At 41.0% G+C, this 20386-nt stretch overlaps 1 protein-coding gene and 2 pseudogenes across 10 annotated transcripts in view; all 3 read right to left on the bottom strand.

The window, feature by feature from the left end:
* Positions 1-20386, bottom strand: part of LOC310849389 (protocadherin beta-16 pseudogene) — a 227134-nt pseudogene that overhangs the window by 174850 nt on the left and 31898 nt on the right. The gene's annotated exons all lie outside the window — the stretch shown is intronic.
* The window catches only part of LOC310848848 (protocadherin alpha-C2-like), a 198538-nt gene that overhangs the window by 89497 nt on the left and 88655 nt on the right, over positions 1-20386 (bottom strand). Inside the window, exon 1 of one of the 8 annotated variants that reach the window (XM_083748386.1) lies at positions 7815-10453. The exons of 6 other annotated variants lie outside the window; for them this stretch is intronic. In XM_083748386.1, coding sequence (XP_083604512.1) covers positions 7815-10184 — 2370 coding nt within the window. In that variant the 5' untranslated portion in view covers positions 10185-10453. Of the gene's footprint in view, positions 1-7814; positions 10454-20386 lie in introns of those variants that run through there. One more of the 8 variants, XM_083748392.1, reaches the window with a different exon arrangement.
* On the bottom strand, positions 15454-18132 carry LOC310848869 (protocadherin alpha-3 pseudogene; annotated as a pseudogene). The gene has a single exon. The product of its transcript is annotated as a protocadherin alpha-3 pseudogene (transcript).

The raw sequence follows: 20386 nt of genomic DNA on the forward strand, positions 1-20386 counted from the left end.
TCTAGCCACACATCAAAGTCCTTACAAAGCTATCTGGCTGGTACAGATAAGGCAAACTAGTTTCATGATGTCTACAGTACATTTGGTAAATTATGTGCCCAACTTTTGCTAGCCAGTTCCAAGAATTAAGTGCCCAGGAGCAGGGCTAGCCCAAAGCATTCAGCTATCCAAGGTGAATTAAAACTTTCCCTGTTCTGTCATATTGTATGCTAACCGTACAATAGTACAAAAGGCTGCAAATGAGTACTTACTTGTTTGAGAGTAAGATTCAGTGAACCTGGAGGAATTTATTCAAAGCAAGCATGTATAGGATCAAGGTACACAGCATCAATAGCTGACTGGGATGTAATAGAAATAGAAGAGAAACTAAAATTGAAAGAATTTGAAGAGATCCGAGAACATGTTAATGATTGGTTACAATATTTTCAAGTAAATGAGGTTTTTAAAGAAGACAAAAAGAAATTATTTAGATATACTTTATCTAGATTTCAAAGAGAAATTGTAGAGGATAAGAATGTTACTGAAGAAGATGTATACCGTAATTTATTGTTAGAATGGGAAACCAAAGAGGAAGTCAAATGTGTAATGATTAAATGGGCACAAGATCTAGGATACAACTTACAAATGAAAGACTGAGAAAAATTACGGAAAGTTGATTTAAAATTTACCGCATGTACAACTCTGAAAGAGAACTACATGAAAATGATTTATCAATTGTATTTAACTCCTGCTAAACTTGCAAAAATGTATAGAACAAGCTCTAATAAGTGCTGGAAGTGTAAAGAGAAAGAAGGAATGTTTTACCGTAAGTGGTGGAATTGTAAAGTTATAAAAAGTTATTGGGAAATGGCTTATAATGAATTGAAGATGTTCAAAATAACTTTTGTTAAAAAAAGAAGAACCATTTTTGTGAGGTAAAATAGAACATGAATTAGCAAAAGAATGGAAAAAGTTGTTTATATATGCTACAATGGCGGCTCAGATTCTCCTAGCCCAGAAACAGAAGGACAACCAGACTCCAATGAAAGAAGAATGGCAAGTCAAGCTTGTGGATTAAGCTTGGCGAAACTTACGGGAAGAATCGACGACAATGATAACGAAGACTTTTAAAAAGACTGGGAAGCTTTTATGTTGTATTTACAGAAATATCGTAAAGAAATAGACTCACTAATAGGGTTTGATTAAACACAAGTAAGAAAATAAGATCAAAGGTTAAGAAAGGATAAGATGGAATGAAATCGATTGTAGGATATAATCATGAAAGAAAATTCAGTACAAAAACAATGAGAAGTTAAGAGGATTAAGGCATAATAATATAAAAACAAGATAACAATAAAGCAGAAGTAGTAAATATTTAAAGAACCAGAAAGGGAAGTTGGAGGAAGTCACGGGGAGGGGGAATTTCTTTTCTTTTTTATGACAAATGTTACATTGTTTGATTGATTGAATATAAAATTGTAAAACTCAATAAAATTGCTTTTAAAAAAATAGTTGACTGGGATGTTATTTTAATGGCTATCTGTCACTACTTCTTCCTATTGCACCAGAGGAGTCCTTATAGAGGGGCTTACATGTTAATCTGTAGCAGCAAAACAAATACATATTTTTATGACACCTTAAAGATTAACATATTTATTACGGCGAAAGCTTTTGATGAAGCACCTGATGAAATGGACTATAGCCCATTAAGGTTTATGCCACAATAAATGTGTTGGTTTTTAAGATGCTGCAATAATTTTAAAGTATAAATCAGTATATAGGTGCAGGTCCTAAGTGATTTTGGCAGTCCTGCCTATACACCCAGTTAAAAATTGCCATTTGTATCAGTGGACCAGTCTGTTCTAAAGGTAGGCAGAGGACACTGCATGAAATTTCAGGGCTGGTTAATAAGCACTTACACTTTGCATTGACTAAAATGAGGGTTGATGCAATCATGTACATAATTACATAATAAAACAGATAGTAATTTCAATCACCTGCACACATTATTTGCATAGTGGAAAACAACAGCAAAATACAACAAGACCTACAGCAAGAGCAAACTAAGCATTTGCAACAGTCTTTACAAATTGTAGACATCCAGTTTGAAAGAATAGTAGATTACGAATGCCACTCCAATGTCATGACAAATTGGAACCTCAAAACTTTGTTTGGGGTGGGGAGATGGATTCCGGGACAGACAATTTTGGATGCATCTCTAGAAGATCAGATAAACCTATAAGGATGGAGTGAATTCAGAGGGATGTTGTTGGTGATGCATCCTATTACCCAGAAGATCAGATAAGCCATGTACAGATCCAATGTGTAGACATCACAGTGGAACTATTCATCCTTTAGAGCTACTCAATGGCAATTAGAACACAATTCATTTTTATTTATTTATTGCTGCATTTACTTTATTGCAATTATCTCTGCAGTTCATCAATCGATCATGAAATCAATGCTCCGCTAATCAAGGGGTGAAGTTTGATGTGAGATATGTAACAATACATTTGACAGCACAAATGCAATTAAATTCATACCATATACTTCTTATGCGATGCTACCTTGCATCCTGAATTCCCTTTCCTTAATTGCAGGTGGTTGCTTATATTAAAAAACAAACACCATCCTTCTCATTTTCTGTCTGTGCATGTACAAACATAAGGTAAAGGTAAAGGTACCCCTGCCCGTACGGGCCAGTCTTGACAGACTCTAGGGTTGTGCGCCCATCTCACTTAAGAGGCCGGGGGCCAGTGCTGTCCGGAGGCACTTCCAGGTCACGTGGCCAGCGTGACAAAGCTGCATCTGGCGAGCCAGTGCAGCACACGGAAACGCCGTTTACCTTCCCGCCAGTAAGCGGTCCCTATTTATCTACTTGCACCCGGGGGTGCTTTCGAACTGCTAGGTTGGCAGGCGCTGGGACCGAGCAACGGGAGCGCACCCCGCCACAGGGATTCGAACCGCCGACCTTTCGATCGGCAAGCCCTAGGCGCTGAGGCTTTTACCCACAGCGCCACCTGTGTCCCGATGTACAAACATAGAAACGCTATAAAGAAATATAAAAATAAGCAAATAAAACCAAGAGCAGATAGAAACAGTGGACTAAATTATAAACAGCATTAGCAGAAAAACAAATTGCCTGAGCAGCCAAACAAGGTCTCTGCTTGCTGACAGGTCAACAGAGAGGTAGCTAAACAGGCCTCCCTTTTGAAGACTAGGCATAGGCATGGAGGTTTCCTTTCTCATTTCCAATGCCAAACATACCTCAGATGTTGGTAGAATGTAGAGAAGGGCCTCTTCTCAAAATCTTTAAACCTGGAAAGCTTCATATAGGAGAAGGTGGTCCTTCAGACAACCTGGCTCCATGCCAGTCAGGGCTTTAAAGGTCACAACTAGCCTTTAGAATTATGGCCAGAAATATACTGGCAGCCAGTAAAGAAGTTCTATCACTAGGGTCGGGTGCTGCCAATAGCTGGCCCTGGTTAACAGCCATACAACAGCATTATGGACTAGCTGAAGTTTCTGAACTAGTTTCTAAAATTTGTGCAAATTAGTTTCTTATTACATATGGTTTAACAAAGTATGATTCGGGGCGTTATTCTATTCTCACAGTATAAAGTTTCCAACAGAATTCAGGGATTGTCAGGGAAGATCAGTTTGTTTTTTACACCTCAAATAAAACTAATAATTTGGAGTTTAACTTATGATTTGCAAAAAATAAAATAAAATAAAATATGGGTTGGCATTATATATGAACCAACCCTGTGAATAGCACTGAAAACACCTTCCTTACTGGAGCCAACTTTTAGGAATTGAGCACAATAGTCAGATGATGCATATTTTACTTACAAAGTATAGCAAAAAAACAAAGGCAGAACTGGACGTCACCATCAACATATGACTGTCCAAACACACTCTATAGTATGGGTATAATCAAATGATCTGATGTTGACCATAATAAACTAGATCAGCTGCTGAGAAGGCTAATGGCCACTCAGTACCACCCCATCCACCTCGTTTGGCTAAGATAGTGTATATACCAAAATCAATGCAAAAGACGTTTGCAAGAGATCTTTCAAAGCATCTAATCTATGTTCTTTTTCCTAACAAGAGTACAGTAATTTTTCCTAACAAGAGTACAGTTCTCTCCCCTACCACCACCACCCATCTGCAGTAATTCCAGTGGAATTCTAGCTGGAAATCAAAGGCGTTATGAAAATACCCAGAAAGCCTTTAAAAAGGAATCAGGTGCTCAAGTATCTAGTCACTGACAGGAGGCCACTGATTGGAAGCTGAAATGAAAGAGTTTCTTATCCGATGAGATACACAAATATTTTAAAGTATATTATTAGAATATTTTAAAATATATTATCTGTATATTTTAAAGTATATTATTAGGGGAGAAGTGACAGAAAGGTGTAAATGTCAGAAATCATAGATTTTCTAAACATAGATTATAGATAAGATACAATGCCCTGGCAAATTTGGATGATTTGTGAAGGCAAAATCAAGCTGCAAAAATTGTACACAGGAACCTAGCAGAAAAGTATGAACAATTTGCTACTGAGCCTGCCCAAATTATAAATATACTCCAGTTCAGTTCAGCTATTGAAATCTAGTGATAATCAAAGGGAAAAACAAAAAGGACGGAAATACACCCAAGAAATGAAGCAGTTTTATACGCTTGACTTGGTTTGATCTAATAAGTCTTATAAGTCTTAGCAGTTAAGAGGTAACACATTTTGTCAGGTTATAGATAATTTCTCTCAACAAGCCCACCGAGGATGCCAACTTATTTATCATTAAGAGCAACAAACAACACCCTTCTTCCATAGGTTCACTAGCACATGTCTACAGGAATTTTTGTGCTTCTCCCTTCAGTGAAACAGGATAGCCTTTAAGGAACAGACAGTTATATCATACAGATAATTTTTCAGAAAGTCCTTGTATTTCAAAATTAGTACCACAAACTGTGTACTAATGGTTCACTCAATATCAAATTAGATATCAGCTGCTTTCAACCGATTCCCTGTTTCCTGGCTGTATCATTATGATCAACAACTGACAGTTCATATTGGCCCAACCCACAGTTTGGCAACATTATTTCACCCAGGGCTGGCCCAAATCGTTTGGCTGCCTAAGGTGGACCAACAAATGGCACCTCACATCCTAATAAAGAGAGCTGGCACCCAAGGCCAACCAAGGTATTTTAGCAACTGGGGCAAAAAATTCTACAATCACATTATAGTCAACCTTCCAACACCTTTAGAGAGGCCCTACAGAAGACCCCCCTCCTTCAGTCCCCAAAGTGTACGTGCAAATCAACAGTGGTGGCTTTTTAAATTTATTTTTAATATTCATTTAGCAAATCATAAATCAAACAGCTCCCTCCATCTGTGTATCTTTGCTCTGGGGCATATCCCCCTTTTACCTTTTATCAAGCATTTCCCCCCGCTTTTTGTTGTAGTTTAACAGCTGATGGTATTTCTTCAGAGAGGTTCACAAATGCCTAAGAGGTTGTTGCATCCCAATTTGTGCTATGGAAATAAAGCTCAATTAATTTATTTTAATACCATAGCCTACCCTTCATCACAATGGATTGCAGGGTGGGATACAATAAAACTATATTTAAAATATCATATCTGTAATCATTAGAGAGCAGTTAAAATCAATAAATACTATCAATGGTAAAATCACAATAATGGAATCTCCTGCAATCTCAACTGAACAACTTAATGAATCTCAAATGCTTGAGTAAAGAACCATGCTTCAAGTAGACATCAAAGCGAAAACTGAGTCAGAAGCTGCCATTCCTTAGAGTGGATGTGATGCTACCGTTGAATAGGCTTTCTCTGGCATTGCCACATGGTATTCAACTTCTGGCAACAGGACACTGAAAAGGGCCTCTCCAGAAAACTTAGTATCCAGGCAAGGCAATAGAGGAAGAGACATTCACTCAAGTACTTAGGTTGCAAGTAATTTAGGGCTTCATAAATCACAACTAACACCTTGATTTCAGCCAGGAAGTCCATTGGCAGTCTTCAGGAACAGCTGGCTGACCCACTTAACAACCTGGCAACTGCATTCCATACTAGCTGGAGCTTCAGTCTTCAAGAGTAACACCACACCAACAATAATCCAAGCAGGCGGTTGACAGAGCATGGATTTCTGTGTAAAGGCTATGTCTGTCAAGGAATAGCCATTGCTGGTGAGCCAACAGAAACTGGCCAGATGGATGAAAGCTAGTAATTTACTAGCAGCTGAGAAGTGTCAGTTGAGTATTTTAGGGATGGTATATAATGTTGGTCACACACACAAAAACTGAATGGGAACCAAAAGACAAGTCTTTCTAACTTCTCCAGTGGTGGTAAAACAATCTTACTCGGCTACGAGTGATCACCAAAGAAAGAAAGAATATTCTTTCAGAGTTGTCCATACAAATTCATTCTAAGATTCTAACTACATGTTACATTTTTTAAAAAATGTTTAAAAAATTGTGATACAAAACAAACAAATGTACAGGCATACCTCAAAGATATTGTAGGTTTGGTTCCAGAGCACCACAATAAAGCAAATATCACAATAAAGCAAGACACACTTTTTTTGTTTGTTTCCCAGTGCATATTGAAGTTATGTTTACACTATATTGTCACCTATTAAGCCAGGCCTCCCTAACTGCAGGGGCAAGAGGGGGAAAACCCAGCTCCAGCCCTAGACAGCTCTACTCCCAAGGCCAGAAGAGGGGCAGGGGCTGGGGAGGGGGGTTTTCTTCCCCTGGAAGAAGCCAGGCTGCCTGCAGCTGCACCCATATACTCATAAGGAGCAATATCTGTGAAACACCATGAAAGGAGGTGTGCCTGTATTTTAACCATATTAATGGATGCTATTTCTAAGGGGGTAATTCTGAGCAAAGAAAGAGAGTGGGGAAGGCATGCTTCCCCCCATCTATCACTTCTCCACTCCAAGTTGCCTTCCCTGCCAAATGTTCCCCTCTGAATGGAGTCCCAAAAGCATTTGCCATTGCAAACGTACATTTGGAATTCTGCAAGAGTGAAAGCAGCAGTGGGGAACAGAAAAAGCAACTGGAGGGGGAAAGAGTTAAATACCTTCTTCTCCACTTCCCATATCTTGCCTTATTTCATTCCTTTCTTAAAATACACCCCAAATTGAACAAATCATGTCTTAGATTGACACTAAATTATGAATTAATATAGACTTAAGCTTGTCAGTGAATGTGTGTTCATTCACAATAAGTCATTCATTCAGCGAACAGCAGTTCTCCCTTGGCTATGACAGCTACAAAGGACATTAAAGGAGGACATTAAAACAGAGAGGTAATATCTGAAGTTAAGCTTTGAAGTCTACAAATCTTTGAGCAGCATTTGCCTTGGAATCAATAGAACAAAAATGCACAGAAATGGATAAAAAAATTATTAGGTGCCTTATTAGGTGGTTGCAGTTAATGACAGAAGAATGAGCTCAGCCATCTATCAGCTATGAAAAATAATGAATCGAGAGATGAATTAATAAATTTAAAAATTAAGCCTGCCATATTATTTCCCATTTCAGCAAAACAAAAAAAGTCCCACATTATCTAAGCGACACCATAAACAAGTATTGCAAATTTCACTTTAAAACAGAGTTGTACAAAGTAAATACAAAATTGTTTAAAATTAATCATAATAACCCCCAAAAGACACGCTTTGTGTGCTATCAGGAATCTCATTCTCTAAGAAAATTTCAATGGGAAAATTTACTTTTTATGTTGCTAGTGACTCCACATGATAACACATCAGGAAAATTAAAGAAAGCAAACTCTCTTTACATCTCACCTGCCCAGATATATTTGGGACCAGCTCCTTTCCATTCTGCAGTTCCCCATTCTCTGAAAAGATAGGTATGTTGGGGGTAAAAACCATGAGGTCATTCTTGGCACCAGGCTCCCCAGCTGGAGCTGCCAGGATATGGCTGTGGCGATTTGAATAGGACCAGCTGCCCACTTCGCTGGCACAAACCAGTGTGGCTGTGCCAGGGCCATACATCACGGGCTCCTTGGGTTGACACTGGCATCGCAGAGCCGTATACACAATGATTGCCAGCAGAAACAATGTGGAAACTGAGCAGATGGCAATGATCAGGTAGATATTGGAATTGTCCGCCAAGGATCCTGAGTTCACTCCCAACATGGGAAGCCGGGTATCAGTGTGAACAGCCTGAGCACTTGATAGCAGTGATACACTGAATGTGACTGTGGCTGACAACACTGGTTTGCCATGATCCTTCACTACTACCAGCAGATTCTGGCTGCTGCCACCTTCTGTCTCATCCAGGGCTTGGGTTGTACTGATCTCACCACTGTATAACCCAACGCGCCAAGGACCACTTTTCGCATCATGCAATTCATAGCGCAGCCATGCATTGTAGCCTGAGTCAGCATCCAAGGCACGGATCTTTCCCACTACACGTCCGGCTTCTAGTGGGGCTGCCAGCAAGATGGGAGCCTCCTCTGGCTCAGACACTGCTGGTGCATTATCATTCTCATCCACCACAAAGACCTGAATAGTCACATTGCCACACAGGGAGGGCAGCCCAGCATCCTTGGCCCTCACTTGGAACTCCAGCAGCTTCAGCTCCTCATAGTCCAAGGGTTGCAAGGCATAGACTTTCCCACTCTCTGAGTGCACCGAGATGTAGCTTGTCAGGGGCCAAAGCTTGTCATCCATCCAGTAGCTAACCAGAGCATTCTCGGCCACATCTGGGTCTGAGGCAGACACAGTGAAGATGTGAGCACCCGGTGGGTTGTTCTCCTTCACAAAGACCATGTAGGAGGGTTGTGCAAATGTAGGTGCATTGTCATTTACATCACTGATGGGCACAACCAGACTGCTGCTGGTTGACAGCAATGGCTCCCCTTGATCTTGTGCCATCACCAACAGTCTATATTCAGCTACTTTCTCCCGATCCAGAGGCTGAGCTATCACCAGTGAATAATAATTCTTGAAGTTGGACATCAGCTTGAAGGGGAGCCCAGGTGGCCATAAGGAGCAGCTTACTTGTCCATTGGCACCAACATCTCTATCAGAAATGCTGAGCAAGGCCACCACTGTCCCTAGTGGGGAGTCCTCTGGCACTGGCACTGACAGTGATGAGACTGATATCTCAGGAGCATTGTCATTCACATCCAAGACCTCAATCAGGACTTTGCAATGTCCTTTCATTGGTGGGGTCCCTTTGTCTGTTGCTTCTACCCTAATTTCACCTAACTTAATACTTTCAAAATCAAGTTCTCCATTTAATATGATTTGTCCATTGCTTGAATCTAAACTAATCAGTGCACCTAAATTCTGTGGGTTAACACTTCGAATTGAATATATAATGTCTTTGTTAATTCCTTCATCGAGATCTGTTGCATTGAGACAGATTATTAACGTTCCAATTTTTGCATTTTCAAAAACTTTAACTTGATACACAGACTGATTAAAAACTGGTGCATTATCATTCGTATCCAGCACACTGATTAGCAACTGAGCTGTGCCAGTTTGCTCTGGTTTTCCTCCATCAGTGGCCGTAAGCAATAAATTGTATACGTGAGTTAATTCTCGATCAAGAGGTTTCTTTAACACAAGAACTAAAGACTCACCATGCTTCTCATCGTTTTGAACATCCAAGGTGAAATACTCATTGGGGCTGAGTTTGTAGCTGAGATGAGAGTTTGAACCAATATCGTCATCAGAAGCTCCCTCTAGTGGGAAGGATGAACCTGGAAGTCTAGATTCAGGAACATTCAGGTTTTGCCCAGCAGCTGGGAATATAGGAGCATTGTCATTGATATCCTTGATCTCTACTTCTACATGAAAGACTCTCAATGGTTTATCCAGGATCACCTCCAGGTGAATCATGCATACAAGGGTCTTGGCGCACATCTCCTCTCGATCTATCCGGGAATTAACAAATAAAATTCCATTTTGGACATTTACCTCTAAGTAGTCCTCATGGCCTTGGGATATCATCCGGAACATCCGGGGCATCAGCTCCTCCACCTGCAGCCCCAGATCCTGGGCAATGCGGCCCACGAAGGTGCCATGCTGGGATTCTTCCAGGACAGAGTAATGGAGCTGGCCATTTCCCATTTCCCAGACTCTGTGGATTAGAATCAGCTGCAGCAGCCAGCTCTTCACCAGGGGGCATTGGTTCAAAGACATTGTCACGGTAGGTTTTATCCCTGCTTTGGAAAAAAATTAATCCACTCTCCAGCGTCAGCATAAAATGGTGGGAAATAGGCAATTGTTATGCTGCAGTCTCCATGCCATCACCCTGAGCTTCTTGCAGTCTCTTGTTCTCTCTGAATTGCTGGGAGGGGCTTTGATCTCTTCCTGAAAAGAGTATTTTGAATTTCAGTGGGTAGCGACATCTTGTGACAATTGGTATAAATGCCACACAGGTATTTTATTTTAAAATTTCCTCAATTCTTAGATTAATTTCATAATTTCCTTCTGAAATATATGGGTAGTTCGTTGCTATTATTTTCTGATGTTTTTCCTTGCAAAGTTAACTTGTGTGTTTTTTGGTATATAGTTGTAATACTTTTGAATAATCATTGTAGAATCAAACAATTAGGTAAGGTACATGTTGATTTCAATTATCCAAAATAGAGCTCAGTCAGAGTATTGTGGCTTCCACAGGTTATGTTTTCAACTACTTACACTAGAAGACTTTTATGCTGCTATCACAAGGCATACCAAACTGTTGAGAAGTTTACACTGTAGAGGTCTGAGATACTGAGTCAACTGCATTCCTTCACAAGAGATCAAATAGGCATTATTTCTGGGACCACCATGTCCAGTGGCCTTCTCTCTTTGCCCAATCACTCTACACAACAAAGGCACAGTGTGTGACAGGCAGAGAACTGACACATGAAAAAATTAGCCAGAGAACATTGGAAAAACCCTACTGGGTCCAACTCAAAATTATTTTGGAACCTCAAACTAGGGACACCGCCCATAATTTATTTGCAACCCAGCCTATTCCATCTTGCCAGATAAGGTCATTGAGAGCCAAAACACTAATACAGAAATTGCTAGACAAAGGCTATGTACACAACATACATTTAAAGCATGTGACTTCCCTCAAAGCATTCTAAAAACTGTAGTTTCCACCCCCAAGCTACAATTCCCAGTGCTCTTAACTTTCTAACCACTACACCACATTGACTGACTGGAAAATTAGTGTTCCTTCCCTTTAAAAAAATATTCATAAAAAAGAAATACAAATCCCACTATCCTAGATTCAACAGGACAATAGTTTTTAAGGATATTATTGAGTCATTCTTTGCATCCTCCTGCACTTATGCACTACAGTGGTAAAAAGAATACAACAGTACTAGGGAAGTAATTCGTTAATAATTGTACCGTCCCCAAGCAGAAGGGCTAGAAGAACTACCCCTAGTTGATGTTTGCGTTATTGATAAGATGGCTGATAGCTGATAGAGGCTCTAGGCCTCGGTTGTGTTTTGAATTAAAATAAACAAAAAAATAATTGTCTGTTTTTTAAATAAAATATTAAAATATATTAAAATATTTAAAAATATTAAAAATGGTAGTATATACCATGTTTCATTAGAAAGTAGCCATATCTGCTTTTACTCCCAAGCCACTACAGCAGCACGTACACGTGACTGCCTTGCTGCTGACCTCTCTATTTTTTTTATTTATTACTATTTTAAAATATTTATTTGCCACTTGTCCCAGAAAAGTTTATACCCACCAACATTTCTCCAATGAAAATAAGGGCACCCTAAGGAAAAGCAGGACATTCCGGGATCAATTCCGGGATCAAATCAGAAACCGGGATGGCTGCTGTAAATCCCGGACTGTCCCTGCAACATAGGGACACTTGGAGGGTCTGAAATTGTTGCCTACAGATCCATAAAGAGCTCAGGAGTTTCCTTTTTCTTTTGTTACAGCACAGCAGTGGGTTTTTTTAAAAAAAATATGTTTGGGCGGCGGGGGGGGGGGGGATCCCAATGTTTCTTGGTTTTAGCAAAGAAATCTCCAGAGTTCTTCAGAACACCGAGGGCCCTGTTGGAGACAGCCTCACATTATAAGGCCTATCAGAGAACACAAACAAGCATTGGAAAAGCATGTGTAAAGCTGCAAGGTTTTTAAAAAACGCATGCAAGAATACACAGCAGTCAGTCACCTCTTAATTATTTTAAGGTAATAAGGAGCAAGAGGCAAACACCTGCACACACACACACACACACACACACACACACACGTCAATGGGATTATGGGGGAAACTGAATCCCTTTTACTTCCACCACAAAAAGCCCGTGGAACTATTCTGCAATTTGACAGGCTTGATCCATTGGGGGTGGGGTGGGGTGGGGGGCTCCTGTGCCTGTAAATTTCATCCACCTTGGCCAAAAAAAGGAAAGTTGTAGCCATTTTTAGATTTTCTGTTATACTGAAGGCGGAACAGAGAGGCTTGTTTTATACAGAGCACCTCCAACCCAAATTACAGATCGAATCAGAGAGAACAGAGCACGACTCAAAAACAGATCAGAATTTTCAAAAATGCCAAGATACATGCTTGGTGTTTCATGGACGCCATGCACACCCCTCTTATCTACCACCTCAGAGGCTCAGACATCCAGCCCAGATCTCACAGATTTAGCTGGTGAGAATGGGCACAGATGTTGTCATTGGTAGATGAATCAATTAAGGCTATAGTCCTATGCACATTTCCTGGGAGTACGCCCCATCCAACATGGTGGAACTTTCTGTTATTGCTATCGAACAAACATGTTTAGGATTACACTGCAAGGAATGTTAATTTAGCCAAGAAGAGCGGTTTTAATGTGAGATAGGATTTTAACCAATAGCTATAGGCATCCTCTTTTTATTTTATGAGGCTCTTTTAGTTTTGCTGTGATGCTGTAATAGAAAATGAAGAAGACACAACTGTAAATGGATTTGCCTTCTAACACTCTTGTCAGTCACCCTAAGTCCCTGTCAGGGAAAAAGGTGTGATATAACAACAACAACAACAACAACAACAACAACAACAACAACAACAACAACAACAACAACAGCAACAACACCCAGTGGTAGGTGCTGTTTATTAAATTGTAAGTTGTCATATATTTGTAAGTTATTGTAAGTTACCGTATACTTTCTTCCTGATCTCAATCAGGCATTTATATTGAGCTTTTTCTTTTAAATGTGGTTGTGACTGTATTTTAATTAGGTATATTCCAAAGTGATTCCTTTTTTACTTAATGTACACCAAATATAAATTCACGTATACTTTTACGTTTACTTTATTATCAGTGGCAAGGAAGTTGGTTAAAGGTGGCTTAAGGAAACTGGAAGATTTTATTCAGCGAGGGTATATTCACAAAAATATATAGACAGGAGTATAAACTAGAGAGAGATTATGGGCCTCTAATAGTACAGTCCTTTACATGGTTACCCAGAAGTAATCCCTATGTAGTTTGATTGGACTTATTCCCAGGTAAGTGAATTTGGCGTGTAGTCTCTGGTGTTTCCTTAAATGGTCCAGTTCTGTGTGTGTTTGAAAAACTATATTCAAAATTATTTCTGCAATCAAATGAGAAAATCCATCCTGTTTGTTCTGCAGCTTAGGCACTATTGACCATGGTATCCTTCAGGACTGCCTGGCTGGGATGAGACTGGAAGGCAATATTTTACAGTAGCTCTGTTTCTTCTTAGAGGGAAAGTTTCAGAACATGGTGCTGGAGGACTCCTGTTTAAGGCTTTGGCCAATGGCCTATAGTGTGTCTGTCAAAATTCCACATTGTTTCCTCACATTTCATGAAACTGCTGGGTCAGGTGTCCAGGAGTTTGGGGGTTCATTATCACCAACATGCTGATGCCACCCAACTCTATTTCTTTTTTTCCATTTAAATCCAAGGAAACCGCCTTCAGAATTAGTGTCTGATATTAGTAATGGACTGGAAGATGGTGCACAAACTGTAGATTCAGCCAGAGAAGCTCCTGGCCAGCAGAAAGGCAACTGGAGAAATGGGGTTCAACCTGCCTTGGGTGTGGTTGTACTTTGCTTGAAGACTCAGCTTTGCAGTTTGGTTACACTCTAGGATTCAGATCTGAATGCTCAGATTTTGGAGGTGGACCTGGTTGTCTGAAACATTATATTCTTCCATATGAGCCTGCATACATTTTAAGATCTTCAAGAGAGGGCTTTTTTTCTGCCTCACCAACATCTGAAGCACATTGTGTAGAAACCCAAAGGATGTACCCAGTGGCTACTCCCAGGCTACCTCTTTCAGTGACACATTCACGATTTCCTGGAGTGTACCCATCCTATCTCAATGGGAAGATATTATAAGTGAAAAAGAGCAAAAATTGTCCAGTCACACTATTTTTATAGCTGTTGCATGCATGTTCGTGTGCATTTTATCTCTTTACCTTTGTGAGCCATACCAAAAACTGTGCTAATGGGTGGTCAATATAAATACAGTAAATGACTAAATTAAAACTCCAAGCAACCTTTCAGCATCCTTAGACTATAATAAATGGAACACATCTACACAATATCGGCAAGACCATAGAACAACGGGTAATTTACTAAGCTCAACGCCACAGCCATATCAGTACAAACATGAGCAATTGTATCCTAGAGGTGCTTAGCAAAAATATCGCCAGAGGTTGCTGAGGCGCCGTAAGATCTGTCTGAAAGTCCACATGAAGCAGCTCTCTCACCGCATAAACAGATGTGCTGGACACAGATGGGCATAGTGATGGGAAAATAATTTCTTTGTTACTCTGTCTACCACAGACTAAGGTCCAAAATGAACTCCAGAAAAATGAAGGACCTAAATGGACTTTAGGTAGTGGGAGATGGCACAAACTGACCAGGAATTTGACAGAACCACTTGCCATGTCACAAGGAAAGTCACCAAAAATGAAACAGAAACCGTTCAGAGCCTCCTCTTTCATCTAAACTTGTCCTTCATTCTTGTGTAGGTTTGAGGAATGGTTTGAGGTTTCATTAGGATGCATTGATAATGCTTGATACTTGGCCACAACTAATTTGCTACACTGTTCCTTATTTTAATTCAAAAACCAAATAACCAATATTAAACACAGTCAAGCACTGGTTGTCCAAATACTCTGAACAGAAAGAGAAGCATGTTTCAGGGGTATGCTGGCGCATATTCTTGCTTCCAACAGCAGCAAAAACACTGGCTGTTTTTACATCCAAAAGATCACCTTCACAGGTATAACTGGAATCAGGCCAATGACATTTGCCTATAAAATAAGAATAGCACTACCTTTACCCCTGCAACATTCTCATTAAAGTCTACCAAAAATCATAAGTGTGAATCAAAGTAATACTTTTAATTATTGAAAAGTCAAATACCCAACCATGTCACACATGCCAAAACAGAATAGGTTTTTCATAGTAGTTTTTTCATTGATAATAGTATCAATTCTTGTAACTCACCTGCTCAGATGAATTTGGAACTGGTTCCTTCACAACTCCCACTTGCCCATTTTCCACACAGGCCGGAATGCTGGGGCTGAAGACCATGAGGTCACTCTTGGCACCAGCCTCCCCACCCATGCCCGCCAGAAGATGGCTGTGACGATTTGAATATGACCAGCTGCCAACTTCGCTGGCGCAGACTAGTGTGGCTGTCCCAGGACCGTACACCACGGCCTCCTTGGCCTGGCAATGGCATCGCAGAGCCATGTATACTATGATCGCCAGCAGGAACAAGCTGGACACCGAGCAGATAGCAATGATCAAGTAAACATTGGCATTTTCCACCCGTGGCTTTGGACTGCCTCCCTTCCTTGAAAGGTGAGCGTCGCCATGGACAGCCTGGGAATTCATCACCATGGACACACTCAAAGTAGCTGTGGATGACAAAGCTGGCTTGCCATGGTCCTTCACTAGAACGAGAAGCCTTTGGCTGTAGCTGCCCTCTGCGTCATCCAGGGAACGTGCAGCGCTGATCTCCCCGCTGTATAATCCCACACTCCAAGGGCTGCTGATTGCCTCGTGCATCTCATAGCGCAGCCATGCATTGTAGCCAGAGTCAGCATCCATGGCATGGATCTTGCCCACCACCTGTCCAGCAGCCACAGGAACAGTCAAAGAGATGGGAATCACTTCTGTCCCATACACTACAGGCGTGTTATCATTCTCATCCACCACAAAGACTTGCACCGTCACATTGCCACACAAGGAGGGTAGCCCAGCATCCTTGGCCCTCACTTGGAACTCCAGCAGCTTCACCTCCTCATAGTCCAAGGGCTGAAGAGCATAGAGCTTCCCACTCTCTGAGTGCACCGAGATGTAGCTCGACAGGGGCCAGAGCTTCTCGTCCAGCCAGTAGCTGATCAGGCTGTTCTCAGCCACATCTGGGTCCGAGGCAGACACTGTGAAGATGTGAGCACCTGGTGGGTTGTTCTCCTTCACAAAGACTGTGTAGGAGGGCTGAGCAAAAGCAGGTGCATTGTCATTCACATCACTGATTGGCACCACCAAGGTACTGCTGGCTGACAGTGATGGAGTCCCTTGATCCTGGGCAGTCACTACCAGCCTATACTCAGCCTCTTGTTCCCTATCCAGAGGCTGAGCTAGCAACAGTGAATGATAATTCTTGAAGGTGGAAAGTAGCTTGAAGGGGGTTCCATGTGGCCATAAGGAAGTGCTCACTTGTCCATTGGCCTCAATATCCCTGTCTGATATGCTTATCAGGGCCACCACCATCCCCAGAGGGGAGTCCTCTGGAACAGGTACCAGCAGAGACATCACTGAAATTTCAGGTGCATTATCATTTACATCTAGAAGCTCAATCAAAACTTTGCAATGCCCTGACAATGGGGGATTCCCCATGTCTTTAGCCTCAACTTGTATTTCATAAAAATTCTTGTCTTCAAAATCCAGATTTCCTTTCACATGAATCTCACCAGTCTTTTGATCAAGTACGAACTTTTCTTTTCCATTTGCAGGAGAAAAAGTGCTTGATGTATATGTGATCTCCTTATTTGTTCCCTCATCTAAATCGGTAGCATTTAGCTTAATTACTAATAGCCCATTCTCTGAGTTTTCTAATAAATGGACTTGATAAACTGACTGGTTAAATACAGGAGGATTGTCATTTGCGTCTAGCACTTTGATTATCAGCTGGACTGTGCCAGTGAGCTGGGGCTGGCCTCCATCAACTGCTGTGAGTAAAAGATGGTGAGCTGCACATTCTTCTCTATCAAGAGGTTTGTTTAAAACAAGAAATAAAGATGCACCACGTTCATGATTTTCTATTGTCTCTAGACTGAAATGTGGATTTGTGCTAAGTCTGTAGCTAAGGAGCGAGTTTGCACTGATGTCTGCATCAGAGGCTCCCTCTAGAGGAAAACGCGAATCACGGGAGCTAGACTCTGCAATAGTAAATTGCTTTTCTGTTACAGGGAAAATGGGGGCATTGTCATTTATGTCGGTGATCTCCACTTCCACGTGGAAAACCTTCAGAGGTTTGTCTACAAGGGCCTCCAGGTGAATAACACACACAGCACTCCTGTCACACAACTCCTCCCTGTCTATCCGGGAATTCACAAATAAAATCCCATTCTGAACATTTACCTCAAAATACTCCTCCTGTCCTTTGGACACCATTCGGAACAGCCGAGGCACCAGCTCCTCCACCTCCAGCCCCAGGTCCTGGGCGATGCGGCCCACAAAGGTGCCATGCTGGGATTCCTCTGGCACAGAATAATGGAGCTGGCCGCTCCCCATCAACCAGGATGTGTGGAGAAGAACCAGCTGCAGTAGACATCTCTTTCCAGAATTTTTCTTCCATGCAAGCATGACAAATTCAGATACAAATCCCAGCAATGTCTTGCCTTTTTTGAGGAAGTGATGAGCAGAGTCCAAGACGTTCCTCCAAACCAATGGCTAAGAGATCAGTTGACTCTGGTATTGCAGCTAATGTTGAGGTCTCTGCTGTGTATTTGACAGACAGGATATTCAGCACATTTGAGGGAGGAGCTCTGAATTTTCAGTCTTCTTAAAAACTCCTTAAACAACAGTGACACCTTGTGACTGAGTTTTGAACTGGAGAATCAGACTATTTATTACCTTTTATGTTTTCAAGTAAATGTTTTTTAATAATCCTGTGCCAATACATACTATTTGATACAGTTTTACTTCCAAGTAAATTCCTTAGCCTCCATTTGTTTTTCTATTCAAGTTTCATTTATTTTATTATATTCCATTAACTCAGCTCCTTTTTGGAATTTCCCCCCCCTTTATGTCAGTTATGCATCATCACTGTTTTCATTCTTCATCTGCACACTCTTAGGTGCCATATGTACTTCCAGAAGGAAAAACTTCCATCTTCACATTCACATGCCAAGATTCACATGGCATTCCCTGGTAAAACTGCTGTGAACTGTCATATCCTTTTTAATTTCCTTTTCGGGTAGAATTTTTTTTTGGGGGGGGGGGCGGGTTTGAAATGTTATCAGCTTCCCTTTTTCCAGCTCCATTGTTAGGGGTGTCTCTCACATGAACAATGTTTGCCCCTACACAAACACACTGGGCATATGAAATTGCTTTATACTGAATCCGACCATTGGCCATCCAGTCTATCATGACCGGCTCTGATTGGCAGAACGTCTTCAGGGTCTGCAGAATATTTCATTCTCATCCACTTCTGTCTGGAATTGAGTGGGATTTTGTGCCCACATCCGTATAAAGCATGAGCCTTCCAAGGATATTTGCTAGCTTCTATGTTTCTTCCTTCCTCTGCTTGGTATGCAATTTGTTGTTAATTTTGTTGTCAGCAAGTGAAAATGGGTTGTGAATAAAAGCTGCCCCCCACCTGCCCCAGGAAAACTGGTTCTTGGATGAGTGGCTACTTCTTTCCTTCTGTGCTCGCCTCTTTCCATGTTCGCCATTGCTTAGAGGGGAGTCTAATGTTTTTATTGAAATTCAAAGGATTTTCTGGGACCAAGAAATACTGTTGTAATAGATTTCAGATTATGTAACACCAAAGGGTAAAACTGGGATGTGGAACAATAGATGGCTCATGCTAAAGAGCTGCAACATGGGATTATAAAAAAAACCCCAGTAAATCAAGATGGGATGGAATACCACATCCTTTTTTGCCCAAGAGGAAGACATCAAGATGCCCAGTGTCAGACTGCTAGATTAGATCTCCTAATAGTTAATTCTTGAGAAGTTTTGAACATGGCAATTCTGATCCATTAGAGACTTCTGTTGCAAGTACGTTTGATATCTCTGAGGTTTATCAGTCCATGAATACAAGTTTCACATTAGCATCCATTTTATATTCTCTGATCAGGATAATGGCAACAACATCTGGAACGTGTGGGACTAGAGAAAAACTTTTGATAATCGGGCAGTCCTTTTCTGTTAGCCCTTAGGGCTTCCTGTTTAGCGCAAAGACAAAGGTTTGGGCTTCTTAGGCTGGAATGGTTCCAGACATACTATACCTTTCCATAATCTGAAAATGAGGTGGGGAAAAGCTTCTAGATAAGAACAGATCAGATCAAAGGCCCACCTAGTTGAGCATCCAGTTCTCATGGTGACCAACCAAATACCTAAGGGAAATATACACCAGGATATGAACGCAACAGTGGTCTTCTACTTGGGTTTCCCAGAGGCAGCACATAGTCCTTGTGAGTATTAGCCCCTGATTTGCTGAATTGGCTCTTCAAGCTGTCCAAGTTGATGCCCATCAGCACATTGTGTGGTGGTGAATCCCAGAGTTTAAAATAGGCAGTGTGTGCTTCCTTTTGTTTATCCTGAATTTCCAATTATTCGGCTTCATTAGATGACTCCAGGCTCTAGTATTATGAGAAAGGGAGAAAAGGGTCTCCTTCTCCACACCAGGCATGATTTTGTACACTTCAGTCATGCCTCTTCAGACAGAGGAATTCATGAGGTTTGGAGGGATTTCTCCTCCACATACTTTGCATGTTTTAAAATACTGCAAATACCCTACACAGCACTTCAAAGAATTGTGACCATGGTCTGGCATGCATATTTTAAGATGACACCAAATGCAGAATGTGAAAGAGATGGATTTGCAAGTCGTGTCTCAACATAGCCCGTCTCTTATTACTCATTAAATTCTAATTCTGCCTATGGCAAGAAAATAAACTCACCTTTAGTCTCACCTCCCAGACCCTTCCCTGCATTCATAAAATGAGTTCAAGGTGTTTAAGAAGAAATTTGCTTTCCCAACCACCACCTCTGTACTAGGGCCTGGGTTGTCTTTACAGGTGATTTTAAAAAATCCAGCCTAATTTGCAATACACAGGAGATGAAAAAGCATGCACACACACCAAAAAAAATAAATCTTCATTTAAATAAATAAAAAGTAATC

This window comes from Podarcis gaigeae (assembly GCF_964106915.1).
Source record: "Podarcis gaigeae genome assembly, chromosome: 7".
In the NCBI taxonomy this organism is placed as follows: domain Eukaryota; kingdom Metazoa; phylum Chordata; class Lepidosauria; order Squamata; family Lacertidae; genus Podarcis; species Podarcis gaigeae.